We start from the raw sequence: 14139 nt of genomic DNA, 5'->3' as shown, positions 1-14139 counted from the left end.
ACAGAAAACATTTATTTTTATTTTCTTTGTCTCATGCCAATGATGTGTGGCAGCTGCCCAAACTCTCAGACTGCCCAGACAGTGGGAGTTTCTCCAAAGTTAGAAAAGAAATGCTGAAAAAACAGAGCATTACCTAGGTAATGTCAGCATTACTGTAGTGCTGCAACCAAACAGTCAGCACACAGATCATGGCTGTGCTAGGTTGAAATGAAATGTTTTCTTAGGAACTAGTATATGTAAAGAATGTTGTCTTTGCATTTTTAACCACTAAGATAAAAACAAAGAAACTGTATATACAATTACACTTTCAAAATAGCACAATCACATGTAGTGCATAACTACATCACTATTTTACAGAAAACTAAAGAGGTTTCTGGTAAGATTATTTGATTCTTCGCCGCATTCTTAGCTGTTACATTTGCCATGCATCACTTTCTTTGCCCAGATTCTTTTAAAATGGAAACATATTTGCTGTGTGCTGACTGATGGAAGAAATGAAAAGAAAGATGTTTATCCTCTGCCTCCCTGCACCGTAAAAGCTCATGTGCTGACAGTTACACAACAGCACATAAACTCTTACTGTTCTGGGTGGAGAAGTAGTGATCTGCCACACACAAGCGACACACACCCCTAGCCCCTTTAACCTAACTTCACTTCAAGAACTAACCTTATTCTAATCTTAACGCTAAAACTGAGTCTTAACCATCAAACAAACGCTTTCAAATGCTATTTACAGGAACATTACCTGTTATATTGGATATATTGGATTATATTGGATTTCTCAGTCTTGTCAACCAAACAGTGGTTTGTATATTATAAAAGTGTTTCAAAATGAATTTATATATAATTAATAGAAATAATAATACCTATACACTTTTAATATTACATAAATATTAGTATGTCTTAGAGCTATACAAGCACATGTGGTTTGAGTGCAAGGTGAGAAATGTAACTGAGTACCCATCAGCAGCTATTTCATTATGATTCGTTTAGTTTTGAAAGCTCCTAAAGGTTCAAGCTTTTAGTCTGAATAGTAGTTCTGCAATAATTACTGAGCTACACAAACAAACGATATTGATGGAATTACTGTAACATCCTTTTTCCACCCTCCAAACGTCTTGGTAACTGAAGCTAAAAAAGATTGCACAACAGCATTCACATTTTTTGTATATGTGAGCCAAGACATCTCTCACGCTCTCGCTGTCCAGGCTCTACCACAGTCCTCCTCCATAGTCACGATGACTAATATTTACCCCGGTAGTGTTATTTAGGCACCTATAAAGACAGCCAAACCACAGCTCCCCTCGCCTGGGCCCAGCATGGCCTCTAAAACAGCCGGGTAAAGCACACAGGCAAACGACTGCAGATGACATCATGCATCAAACGGCTGCTGCCCTAACTTCAGAAGGCCACAACTCTGTCCCCAGTTCACCTCTGTGCTTCCTCAGTCAACAATCAGCACAACCGCAACCTCTGAAATCTGAAATGAGAGGGACAGATAGAGAGAATGCTGCTTGTGATGACTGGATGAGGACAACAACCAGTTTCTGCCTCAGCCAAAATACACTGTCCACACAAACAAGAAAACCACAAAGTATAAGAAAACCAGAAGTGTACGAGTATACAAGCATAGAATAACAAACGACACACATATGGAGGAAAAAAAAAATGCAGCTACACACCCACGCAAGCTCACACGCATGCACATACACAGCCTCTTCCCACTGTTTGGGCCTATAAGCAAAGTGTGTTGATGTGTATACCATAGAGTTCTTCACTGTGTATTTTCATGTCATTAGCTGACACCTGCTGACTTTTCTTGGCTTTTCTCTTCATTAAATATCAATCTGAATGACAACTCTAAATATAATCCCTCTGTTAGCTCTGTCAACACACATCACAGACGTCAGACACGCTGCATATCTAACCAGCTCTCGCATTGAGATTACTTTCTTTTTTTATGCAAACTACGCAGGTGTACATGCACACCTAGTCACAGACAAACACAAACCACACACCCACCCCACACAAAAACACAGGAAGCAGAGGGGCATGACTAAATCCCATGTGATTCTGGACACAGGCCACACCTCTGGAAAACATCCAACATGCTGTTACATCATATCCATCTGCACTAGCATTCCAGTTTAACAGTGCAAGCACACACATAAGCAATGCTGACTTTCAAATGTTAACTTAAATGAATGAATATTAAGACGAAGTCAATATCCATCTTTTCACAAAAACGCAACAGTTCCTCCATCTTCTCGTTTTGAGTCAGCACATTATGTGCAATTTATGTGTACTGACAAAAAGTAAAAGTATTGATAAAAATGCATGTAAATCCAAAGGTTCTAGAATAAGGAATCTCAAGTCCTCCTCTGAGTATTTGGTGATCACAGATTATTCCAGTTGGAGTTGTCAGTGGTGGAATCTGAAGCAACAAGGCAGAGTTGGTCAGCTTTGCCAGAGTCTGGATGAGCCCGGGCCATGGGATGACCAGGCTCTTTGGAGTTTAAGTGCAAGTCTTATATAGATGCAAGCACCATGTGGCCCCTCCCATCCTTCCGTCTCCCATAACAACAAATGCTCCATAATCAAAATAGAGCCCATCTGTGCTCTGACACACCCTTCTGCCCCCTGCTCCATTTCACATACTCCACTGGGGGAAGAGGGAAAAAGTGATCTTTCAATCGTGGAGAAAACTTGAATGTGCGCTTACTCTCCCTTTTCATCTGCAACAGGCAAAGAGATGTAGAGTGGAAGAGGGCAAGAGGAAGGGAGTATAACTCCACCCTCATCTGTCTCTGTCTTTCATTCCATTATTTCCCGGTTGTTGTGCAACAGGGGGAACGGATTCCTAAGAAGAGAGTCACAGCTCTGTTGTAAAACTTACTGGCAAGAGTGACCCTCTGTGTTTTTCTCTTACTGTTTCCCTCGCTCACTCACTCACTCTCTCCGTTTGTCTCCACTTGTTATCAAAACCATGTGTGTGAGAGTGTGTGTGTTAGGTCTTGGAGGGACACAAGGGCCACAGGGGAGCACAGGAGAGTGCAAATATGAATGCTGTGATGGAGAAACGGGAGCACAAAGCTGTGATATCAATGTGTGTGTGTGTGTGTGTGTGTGTGTGTGTGTGTGTGTGTGAATCGCAGCAGAGGCTGATCAGTTGCTGAAATGGGTGACATGTCATAAACGTAAGAGCTTGATTAAGAGAGCAAGGGCGTGTGTTTATAAGAAAGGAAGTTGTCACTGAATAGAGACGGTTTTACTGTGGAATTTCATCTCAGCAAGGCAATTAACTGCCCACAACAGCACGCAATTGTCTGTATTTTTTGGCTTAAAGAGTGGATTTTGAGATTTCTATGTCATAAATGTGGCAGACGTGATAGGGTGTGTTATATCAGATGACACAAGGATGTGGAAGGCAGGCGGATGTTGAAGAGAGTTCAAACAGAGGTAGAGACTGATGGGAGATGAAAGAAAAAGGGAACAAGGGAGAGAGGTAGAGAGGAGAGAGACCACATCTGGAAACAATCGAATGAGTGCAGTCTGACATGCACATGCTTCAGCTATAAAAGAACAACATGTCCTCGAACAATGTGCATTTGAGTGTGTATAACCTATATATGAGGAAACACCTTCATGCACCTCTAATACCAAAACACCTAAAGCAATCATTAAGACACTATCTCTTAATGACAGTTACTCCTATACACTGCAATGTAGCTTTAGTATGTGTCAGAATGGCTCAATAGTCATGCAGTGATGTGATGACGACTAACAGAAATACTGTTTACAGCTGATTGTTCTTCATTTGTATAAATTATATGGAAAAAAAACATTTTTACAATTTGTTACAGTTTGAGTTAATGAGTTTGAGCAACGTTTTGCGTAACATAGCTTTGCAAAACGTTGCTCAAACTCATTAAGTCAAGTTTTCCACTGTGGCTCTGATTTAAAATTCTTGTCATAACTTTCCACGATCATGGTGAAGCATTCCCAGACCCTAAAAATGTCAGTTCTTTCCTGGTGCAGTGTTGTTTCTGTAAGGGAACACATTTAGCTTTTACTACTGAGATTACTCCAGGGTTTAAAAAAAAAAAAAGAATAATACATTTAGCTTTACTCTGGTAAAACAAGTAATTTTTAATATTTCCTGATTTTTGTCATTCTCATACACATTACCCAAAATCTCCTGACTCTCCCCAGTTGAAAAATCTGTCTCGGGGCTTCAGTGAACTTCACACAAAGTTCTTGTAGGATCATCTTACGGCATTTGAAACGCCCCCCTTCAGAAGGCAGAATAAAACTGCCTGTAACTTTCCGAAGCGGACATTCCTACAAATACACTCAAAGTATACAAAGGCTGGACAGGTATGCTGAGGTGTGAAACTAAGGCATATAGTTTAGTGCAACGTCATAAATGCCTGTGGGGACAGACCGATCAATCTGTACGATTTCTTGTACTGATGGTACAGATACACCTATGTAGACAGTTTTTGGAGAGAGGGGGCAGGAAAATGCAGCCTAGAGGAGGCTGTGACAGCAGGCTTTCAGTGCTGCCTTCTAGATGGACTATTCAGGCACAGAGAAAATACTCTGGATTGCCTGTAAGTGTTTGGTTATTTCAGATGTACTAAAGCCAACAAAGAAATTAGTAGGAAAAGCACAAGGGTAACTGTAAACGTGTGCTTACCCAGCAATGATACCATTGATATCATCTAAAACTGAGCAATTATTCAGGCGACAAATACTTACTGAAGGTAAAAGTATTACATCGATTACAAAAAGTGGGACAGTGCATAAACAGTTGTCATTTTATTTATTGTCTGCTACAACACATCGTCCCTGAGAAGGATGACGGGTGGATCACATCTGAGGGGAAAAAATGCATCTAGAGTACATGGGGCATGACTTTAAACAAAGTTAATCGATATTGTTATCACAAGATTTTTCTGAAAGTTAAATAATGAATCATCCTGGTGACATTTAAGTGCATGAGTCATCTTCATAGACTCGAGCTCTTCACTTGGACCTGACTGAGAATCATTCTGTTCTCACTGAAATCTCTTGAGAAATTCCTGGTAGATATGTCTGTGCATCGATGCAGCAGGAACAAAATGGCCACCAGGATGTATCAGGACCTGAGGGTCTTGGAAGGATGGGATGAGCTCTCTGCTCATGCTGTCAGGGATGACTCTGTCCTCCAGTCCAAACACATGCAGGGAGTGGATCTGGAGGGGAGCGTTGTAGAATCTTTGATGTTCCTCACATGAGCTGCGAAAACCAGCAACCAGGATGGCAAAACGAAAGTTAAACTCAGGCTCCAGTTTTTGCTCCTGAAGAAAGCACAGCATGGCCACCAAAGCGGCTCCCTGACTAAAGCCCATGATGCCGTCAAACGGACCTTGGATCTTCACAGCTTCTCTCACAACCGACATGCTCTCATCGAGCCCAAGGCTCTGCTCACATTGCTGCTGAGCATTGAAACTTCGAGCCTGGATGTCAGAAAACCACCAACCCCTGGGGTCCTCGTCACCTCCAGATTCAGGACCTGAACCATTCTGCTTCTCTGGAACTTCTACAGGGACAGATGAAATATGGACTGTCAATGTGTCTTGGAAAAATCTCAGGAAAGATAACACAGTAATAAACAGGCCCCAAAAGCCACATTAGTATAAAAAAATAAATGACTATGAAACATTCACAGCAAATGGTAACTAAAATGGAAAACTAGATGTGCATAAGGTTTGAAACACATGAATCGAGCTTTGGTTTTGTATCGCCTCAGTTATGTTGAGCAGTCTGGTCTCATACTAAACAACAAAACACATGTTCATAAATACTAAAGAATAACTTTTAAGAAGTTAGAAGTTGGTTATTAATAATTCGTTAAGTATTTTATGTTATATTACAGTACAGTCAGTCTTAGCCTTGTGTTTATTTTTCTCATATATTATTGTTTTAATTAACAGTACCTTGGCTTTATAATGTGTAAACTCCTGGTTCCCACTAACTAGCTTTTATTGATGACCAACACAGTAACTATTGTGTTATAGTTTTCAATTAGATTGTGTTTACTCATGTTAGTAACTTCTATGAATGTCTGTCCATAGTTTGCGACTAATTTAGACCTGAATGCACATAAACTCAAATGATTTTGCTGTTTCTGTCCTGTAAGTAAAAGTTAGAGACAATTATCTTCTCTACCTTCCATAATAACTAACAACGTGTTACTTTCTCTTTCTGTGTATCGGCTCGGGGGCAGGTGTGGAAGCCGACCTACCTTCACTGCTGGCCGGCTGGACTCTGTGCGGTGCACTCAGATAAACCAGCTCCACCTGTTTCTTCAACAGCTTCCGCAGAGCTCCCGTCTTCTCCCGGAACGAGACGCGGTTCTGACGGTAACCGTGAACGCACAGGACCCGGAGAGGGGCCATGGAGAGGTTAGTTCACTTCCCACTTGAGATATTTCTATCGACTGGATAACAAATCCTTCTGATGTAGCCCAGGAATGTGCTCAGTTCAAGCACATCAACTCTGGAAGGTTGAAAAGACTGAACTGGTACTTTGCTTTTAAACTTTCTTAAATTTAAGCTCCATACCATATCCGGATAAAACTAGTTAGTCCTTCTTTAGCTCTTCTTCGTCTTCATATTCGTAGGTCGCATCTTCTTCTTCTACGATTTAAAGGCGAATTGCATCCAATCGAACCATCATCGCCCCCAACTGTTACTTTATGGATATGCATCTGTCCAATCAGTGCTGTTTTTGACGTTAAATAGTTTAAACCCTTTCCAATATTGTGTGTGAGAAAATTGTTTTGAGCCTTTTACGTTTAATCCACGTATGTTCGATCTTATTTCTTATAGCTGTCAGTGTTGAACTAATGGAGTCCATGCCCAGAGTCAGGACTAAATATGGAGAAGCAGCGTTTCAGTTTTATGCACCTACTCTCTGGTAATGTTTAAATCCAAGCTTAAAACTTTTCTTTTTAGTGCGGCATATGACAACTGAAAGTGTTTTATCTAAAGTATTTTATCTGCACTCATTTTCCTTTAATTTGATTTCAAGTTCATTTTCTACTATTTTCTGTATCTTATTTTGATTTTTGCACATGTAATTTTAACTTGTCTTTTATTTCTGTAAATAACTTTGAATTACTCTGTGTATGAATTGTGCTATATAAATAAACTTGCCTTGCCTTCTATTCAAACTAACACAACTGTTGGTGTAATAATAAGGCAAATCAAGACAAGTTTATTTATATAGCACAAGTCATACACAGAGTAATTCAAAGTGCTTTACAGTAATAAAAAACAAGTTAAAAATACATAAGCAAGGAGCAAAATAAGAAACAGCAAATAGTGAAATTAATATTGAAGGAAACTGAGTGTAGATAATAACAATAATAATAATTTGTCTTAAGGTACCAATGTAAAAAGGCACTGCATTTGTCAAAGAAAAAAAGACCTTAACTTTCTATCCTGTAATTACCACATTAGAGATAACGAAGAATAAATGGCGTAGGAATTATCACACTGATCAGTACATCCAGTGGTGCACAGGAAAAATTAAGTGGCAGCAGTTCATTTGGGGGTACCTAATGTTCCAAAATGTAAACAAATTCAGGCTAAAGATGTTATGTTCAAAAAGTTGCATCCAAAAGAAACAAGTAGAAACAAGTGTAATTATTCTTCTCTGCTGTGTCTTCTACTTCCCAAATGATGCTTGATTGCATTTCACCATCTCACTCATGTTCTACATAGGATACAGTGTGTGGTTGCTTTGCTGGGGCAGAGGGATGGACTTATTGCTGGTGGAAGCCTGACACCTAAAGAGAGTGATAAGAATGCAGAACTGCAGTGTTACTGTAAAATCTATGATTTGATTTGAATCTTTGAAAATCTTTGAGTTAAACTTTAACCACCTCTGTGCAACAACACAAAAATGGCAAGGAACTTTATTTTCAACACAGATAAAAGTGAAATGCTAATTCCTGGCCACAGGAACTCACTTATCAGACAGTCTTCCAACTTCAGTGGCAGCACAGTTCTCCCGAAGGACTCTGTCAGAAATACAGGCATTATCTTTGATCCAAATTCTCTTTTCACAAACATATGAAGCCAATATCCCCCACACCATATTCTCACTTCAGAGTGATATGAAAGAGGTGGCATTTAGCCAGTCATCCTAAGGGTTTGGGGATGGCCCAAAGCAGTGACAGCCATAAAAGCCTCTATTCAAAATGGGAAAATGAAGGATGGAAAGAAAGTTTAAAAATCATGTACAAACACATTATTGTATTGCCAGCCTCTTCCTATAATCCATCCATCCAGTGTAATCCAATATAAATGCAATGTTATTTTTTTCATAATCGAATTTTGTTGTGCCCCTTTGTTAATGGATAAAAATGTCCATCTGGCTCCAGGGCACACCTACTAAGATGTTTACTAAGATATCTTATGATCATCTGTGTGTTATTGCAGACCTCTGGGTCAAGGTTTACCCAGCTGGGATGTTGCAGGTGAACAGGAAGACACCAACTGTTTTGCAGACTTCTGATTCAAGAGGTATGTTTTCACAGTTTCTATCTTCCCTCCTGGTGTCTATCAAGATGTTGTTAATGCTTTATTTAATGAGGAGGAGGAGTAAAGTGTTCTCTCATCCAGGCTGTGTCAGTTCGCTATGGTAAAGGTCTTTTGTTGCTCAGAAAGTGCAGCCGTGTTGCCTTGCCATGACGCACATGGCAATTAAGGAGAGCGAAAAAAATTGCGTGCGCGCGCGCACACACACACACACACACACACATACACCGAAAGGACAAAGCTGCTGTTGATGTTCTCCTATACTGGAGAGGAGCCATGTGTCAATCCCCCAGGGAGGGAGAGAGAGAGACAGGCCTTTCTTGGTGGAGACAAACTGATCCCCTGTTTCATTTTTTATTTTTAATTCCTTCCAGAATTGACTGTTGTTACTGGCTGTTGCAGCTCCACACTTAGACATTTCCTGTTATTGTACACTTAGCTTTGTCATCTGGATAATCAAACATAACACTAACACAACCAGCACATGCAGCATATTAGAATGTTAGTTATCTCACTTAAAATGTAGATCACTTTGTCAAAGAACATAATATAATAATTAGTATATAAGCACAACATCAGGACATAATGTATATGAAGGTACTGCACAACTGTGAACCAGGAGTCAGTAAATATTGAATCTTGCACATTTCTTAGCACGCCTTTTGATTTGTTTTGATACCAGATTTTTTTGAGCCATAAAGTGCTACACTTAATGCACAAATCCTTGTGTTTACCTTAATTATTCTCAAGCTTTACACACAGATGATTTACTCAACACTATACTTTAAACTGAGCAACAGAGCGATTTGCATTAGTATTTGTAGAATGGCTTCGGGCAAAGGTAGACACTGTAGCAAATCTGTCTTATTTAAAGAAGTTACCAATTATGGCTGAGAGGTGAAATCAGGTCTTCCTTCATGTTTTGCTGCACTCCACAAGGGGGCAGTGGTGTAGCATTTGTACTACACACTACGCAGACCTCACATCTTCCTGGCAGCAAAATACTACAAGAAAACTGAACTTGTACCCGTGTATATGTGCAATTAGTAACTGCACATAATAGGAAAATTAGGAAATTTCAGAAAACTGCGCGAGTCCAAATGAAACTATTAAAATTAAAAACAGCAGCTGAAACACTGATCGTAAGGATACACAGGATAAGCATCACAGCCAGAGCCAAGACCTAAAATAGTGGCAGCAGCCTTGTTCACAGAGGTCAGAATGGCCTGCAGGTTGTGTCCTCCAGTGGAAGATCTGTGCTGCTGTCCTTGCAGCAGCAATATTAGATATACTGTCACTCTGCCATGCGATCTGTGAAGTCTGTGTGCACATAAAGGAGGACAGAGAAGAGTATGACGAATGTCCTGTCTGCTCTGGATCCTCACTGGACCAGGCAATGTAGGCCATACACAACGTGAATATCCTAGTAGAAAAGTACATAGATTATCTGGAAGAGCATCTTTATCGTTATTCAAAGTGTTTTTCTTCAAGTGTTACGTTCTACTCAGGGAAACATCACTTTGGTTCTTATCAAGACAAGCGCAGTGCAAAAACAGTGTGATAAAAGGCAGTTTTGTTGCTGTATTGTTGACAGCTGACAGATGTTATCATGGGATGGGACAAAGGTGACAGGTGAGGCAGCGGAAGTCGGAGACATGTCATTACTTGCAACTGAGAATGTCAGAGTTACTCAATGTGGGACACTGTTATCATTCTTTTCTTAAATAATGTAAACAGGCTCAGACACTTCAGAAACTTCCTGATACAGGAGTGATTGACACTTCCACTGTATAGCCTATCAATTTTTCCATCACTTCAAAACATTTAATATGGTATTGGCTGCAGAAACCGTATTTTCCCATGCTTTGTTGAATCACACGATTTCATTCAAAAAAAATCCTGTTTGGTGACATTGGTAGTGTCTGGGGATATCGCAAATGAAACACATGAGAGACTCAGTGACGTTTCATTCAAATAAAAATGAGATATTGCATGAGACAGGTGAACAGAGTAGATCAGATGAAATCCCTTCCAATGAACTCTCTAGAATATTCCTTTTACCATTTGTCTTTGCATTCAGCTCCACTGAGTCACAATGCAGTCCATCAGAGACCCTGTTATCCACACCTTCAGATGATGCTTTCAGTGCTCTGAATGAGCAGACTCACACCTTGCTGATACTTTGCTGATGCTTGAGTGTGCCCATTGACTCACTAACTATTTCTTCTTGCCAGCTTTGAAATTTTAGAGTCTAGCATTTATTTTAAGCACAGAGTATGACTCTTTTTGACTCACACTGAAGGGACTCCTGGTCATCCATGTTGTTAATGTTTGGGAACAAACTGTGCAACATGACTCACCTAGGAGGAATCACAGTCACATCATTTCACTCATAAATAAGGTGACAGGGAAAGAACTGATCAACTTAAATGAGCAGTTCACATCATATAACAGTACTCTAGCATAAGGCATAAAGTGTGAGTTTGTTAAGATTTGGGCATTTTGTAATGATTATATTAAAAATCAAACAGACTTTTCTAGATAATATGGTAATTTCTTTTGATTTATATGTACTTCTTCAGGGTGGCTTAATGTACAATCTATCTGACCTACTTAAATCATACTCATTGTAAATCCCTGGAGTGTGACAAAGTATGGGCATTTCTAGTCTGTATGGACATTTCGGTCATGCAGCTATGGACACAGCTATCTGGGCATGTAATTATTTGCCAACCTTTTTAACCAGTGTTTGAATTATATGGGAGCCAAGGGAGGCTTAGTTCCCAGAGCATGAGACCTTAGCTCATCCCAAGAAACATCAAAATCTCATATTTTGGGGGTGTCTCAAAAACTGATGCATGATGTATTATATATAGTTGTATAATAAATGACAAAAGAAATTGATAAAGTTTAAATGAAACCTAATGACCTGTCTTTGGTAATTTTGAATACGTCTGCACAGCTCTGTCTACTTTTAGTGCACCTGATTTTATCTGCTGTCAATAACGTCTGTAACATCATTGATTGGGACACTCTTTAATCATCATGGCTCATGGGATTTCATGTTTTATTCGGTTTGAGAATAGAATGAAGATGAGAGTATTGTTTATAATTAGGTACACAAAATTAAATCACTAGCCAAACAGTAAAATGTTACTTCAGGAACCAATCCCAGCTGACAAAAAAAGCATTTTTCTGCATATTGCAAAATAAAAGATAATTTGATAATTTTACTACATTCTTCTGATATCACTTCTTTCCTTTTATGCAAGTCATATTCTGAAGGTAAAAGTATTAAATGTACTGTAGTATTTTAACACAATAGTATTCATATGCCAGTTTGCATGTTCTCCCTGTGTTTGAGTGGCTTCTCTCTGGGTGCTCCGGCTTCCTCCCACAGGCCAAACGTATGTAGTTTGGGGTTAATTAACTGTTTTATTATAAACAAGAAAAAACTGTTACAGACTTGAACTTGAAAATGTAAATTGCAGAGAAAAAAACATTGGTTGGTAAAATTATTCTCTCAGATTTGGAGAGAAAATCATTACATCTGCAATGAATGTCTTTTTCATTGTAGCAAACCACCCAGCACTACTCTCTGGTGTATGTTTCACAATGATGCACCGATGCATCACTGTTCAAATTCACAGTCCATCGGGTGGTACAAAGCTAGCAGAACTTAACTGGATTGCAAGTGGCCCTGATGCTTTTGGCTGCAGGCTTTCATTAAAAAATGGATCAAAGAGATCAAATTGATAAAAGTCTAGAAGGGGGAATAAACCGTGTCGCCAGCAGAAATTAAATTTTATGATCAGACACATGTGAATCAAACACGGAGCATGGGAAATCCCACTGTTTACCCTCATACTATCATTCGCTTCACATGCTGCTCAATTATTTAATTTTATGTTACAGATATTTAGAGATCAAGTAATTGAAGTACAACCACTGCATAAGTTATGAAATATTAACCCAGTCCAATTTCTCTTTCAGCATAAAGCAACGGCTCGCATATAGCTTTGCTGATATTCTCGAAGAAATGTTGGACAAAGGCCTAACATTCAACGAGACAAATGACTCTGAACTTGTGCTGAATAGTATATTGGGTCATCTGGGTTGTGTAAAGAAGTTTCACCAGTTATGAGAGGAGACTGGAGTAGGAAAGGTGTCCAGAGGGAGACTGAAGGGGAAGACACGGTGGACAGCAAAGATGAAGATTGATGAGATGAACAGAGAGGAACCACATCAGTGCTCTCACGGAAACAATGGAGAAAGACATTCCTGTGTAATGCCTGCAAGATCTTTTGGTATTTATTTGAGCAAATGGGAAACTTAATGGAGGCTTGTAGAAAAGGCACAGAAGTTACATACTGTACTCTCTCACATTTTCTTGGACTAGTTTCAGAACTACTTAGTAACCCACCGAGCTCTACCTTCAGTTTTATCTGAATTAATAAAAAAGTTTTTTGGTGAAATTAAAGAATTTCTTACAGCCTATTGTACTAGATACATACCACCTATAGTTTAACTGTAGACCCCAGACTGATTTTCTATCTTCTTCGCAGCAATGGTTAATCTTTACTCTCACTTTAATTTAACATCTGATATATACTTAGATGGGCCTACTTCCATTGTTTATGTCGTAAATACAACGTGTGTAGAGAGTCTCTATTTATTAAATTATCTTTTAATATTGTTTGGAGTATGTCTCTATATTACGTTGAGCTTTTTAATTGTAATACCTAACCATATTTTAAACATATTTTTTAAATGTCTAATTGAATACAAGCACATATGCCTATTTCTTTTAAACTGGCCTCTTTATTGAGATGTCTGCATATTTTTGGAACAACTAACTTGTTAGTGGTGTCATAGAAAATAGATTAACACCATGTATGTGATGTTGTGAAAAAGGTCACATTTGGTCATTTCTTGCAACTGAAGTCTGGGGTGCTGGCGAAACCTTGAAAGCAACAACAGAAAGAATTCTTTTTATTGCCTACTGCATACCACGAGAAAAAGGAACAACTAATCCCTATTATTTCTAATAACACTGAATCAAATTACATTCATCAGGTAGTCAGTAAGTAGCATGTTGCTTCATATTGGCTGAATGTGCAATTATTTCCAGACAATTAGCAACAGCATGTTAAGGCTGGGTCAGTCAGTGTTATTTTGAAATTAGCTGCAAAGTAAATAAATAAATAAATGAGGTGATTATCGGAACATTAGTATTGCCAAAAACAGACAGATCACCACTTGTGTTAAGTATTTGCTAGTTGGTATTTGTGTAATAGTGAAATGCAGTGAAACCAATGTGATCACATGGACCAATGTCAGGAGTGCATGGTTTGTTTAATGGGCTGAAATGTGGAGACATGTTGTCGCTAACTAACATCTGATCCGTCCATGTTTCAAATGGTAAAACTGAATAGTTAGTTTGTATTTGTGTTAGTTCACAGAGAAGCATAACTGACCAGAGAGCTGCATCCTACAGGTCAGGTTGTGCAGGTAGACGTGCCATGTGAGCAGCTACAGTACATGTTAT

The 14139-nt window shown here is 39.1% G+C and overlaps 1 protein-coding gene and 1 long non-coding RNA gene across 2 annotated transcripts; one reads left to right on the top strand and one right to left on the bottom strand.

Annotated features, from left to right (window-relative positions):
* Nucleotides 1-4808: 4808 nt before the first annotated feature.
* ovca2 (OVCA2 serine hydrolase domain containing) lies at nucleotides 4809-6670 on the bottom strand. Its single transcript, XM_026327551.1, has 2 exons — nucleotides 6290-6670; nucleotides 4809-5584 (listed from the first exon to the last, which is right to left on the bottom strand). Exons 1-2 carry the CDS (start codon nucleotides 6441-6443, stop codon nucleotides 5061-5063), a joined length of 678 nt encoding a protein of 225 aa, XP_026183336.1. The 5' UTR covers nucleotides 6444-6670; the 3' UTR covers nucleotides 4809-5060.
* Nucleotides 6404-13374, top strand: LOC113142526 (uncharacterized). The gene is made up of 3 exons (XR_003296965.1): nucleotides 6404-6449; nucleotides 8493-8576; nucleotides 12585-13374. It is a non-coding gene; the product is annotated as an uncharacterized LOC113142526 (long non-coding RNA).
* The last annotated feature ends 765 nt before the right edge of the window (nucleotides 13375-14139 follow it).

This window comes from Mastacembelus armatus, chromosome 14 (assembly GCF_900324485.2).
Source record: "Mastacembelus armatus chromosome 14, fMasArm1.2, whole genome shotgun sequence".
Lineage (NCBI taxonomy): Eukaryota > Metazoa > Chordata > Actinopteri > Synbranchiformes > Mastacembelidae > Mastacembelus > Mastacembelus armatus.
The sequence above is the reverse complement of the archived record's forward strand: the minus strand, read 5'-3'. Positions and strand labels throughout refer to the sequence as shown.

Excerpts from the sequence above, each read along its gene's own strand:
- ovca2 (XM_026327551.1), bottom strand. The coding sequence starts at position 6,443 with ATGGCCCCTCTCCGGGTCCTGTGCGTTCACGGTTACCGTCAGAACCGC. Across the intron at positions 5,585-6,289 it reads CCAGCCGGCCAGCAGTGAAG|AAGTTCCAGAGAAGCAGAAT; the intron begins GTAGGTCGGCTT and ends CTGTCCCTGTAG.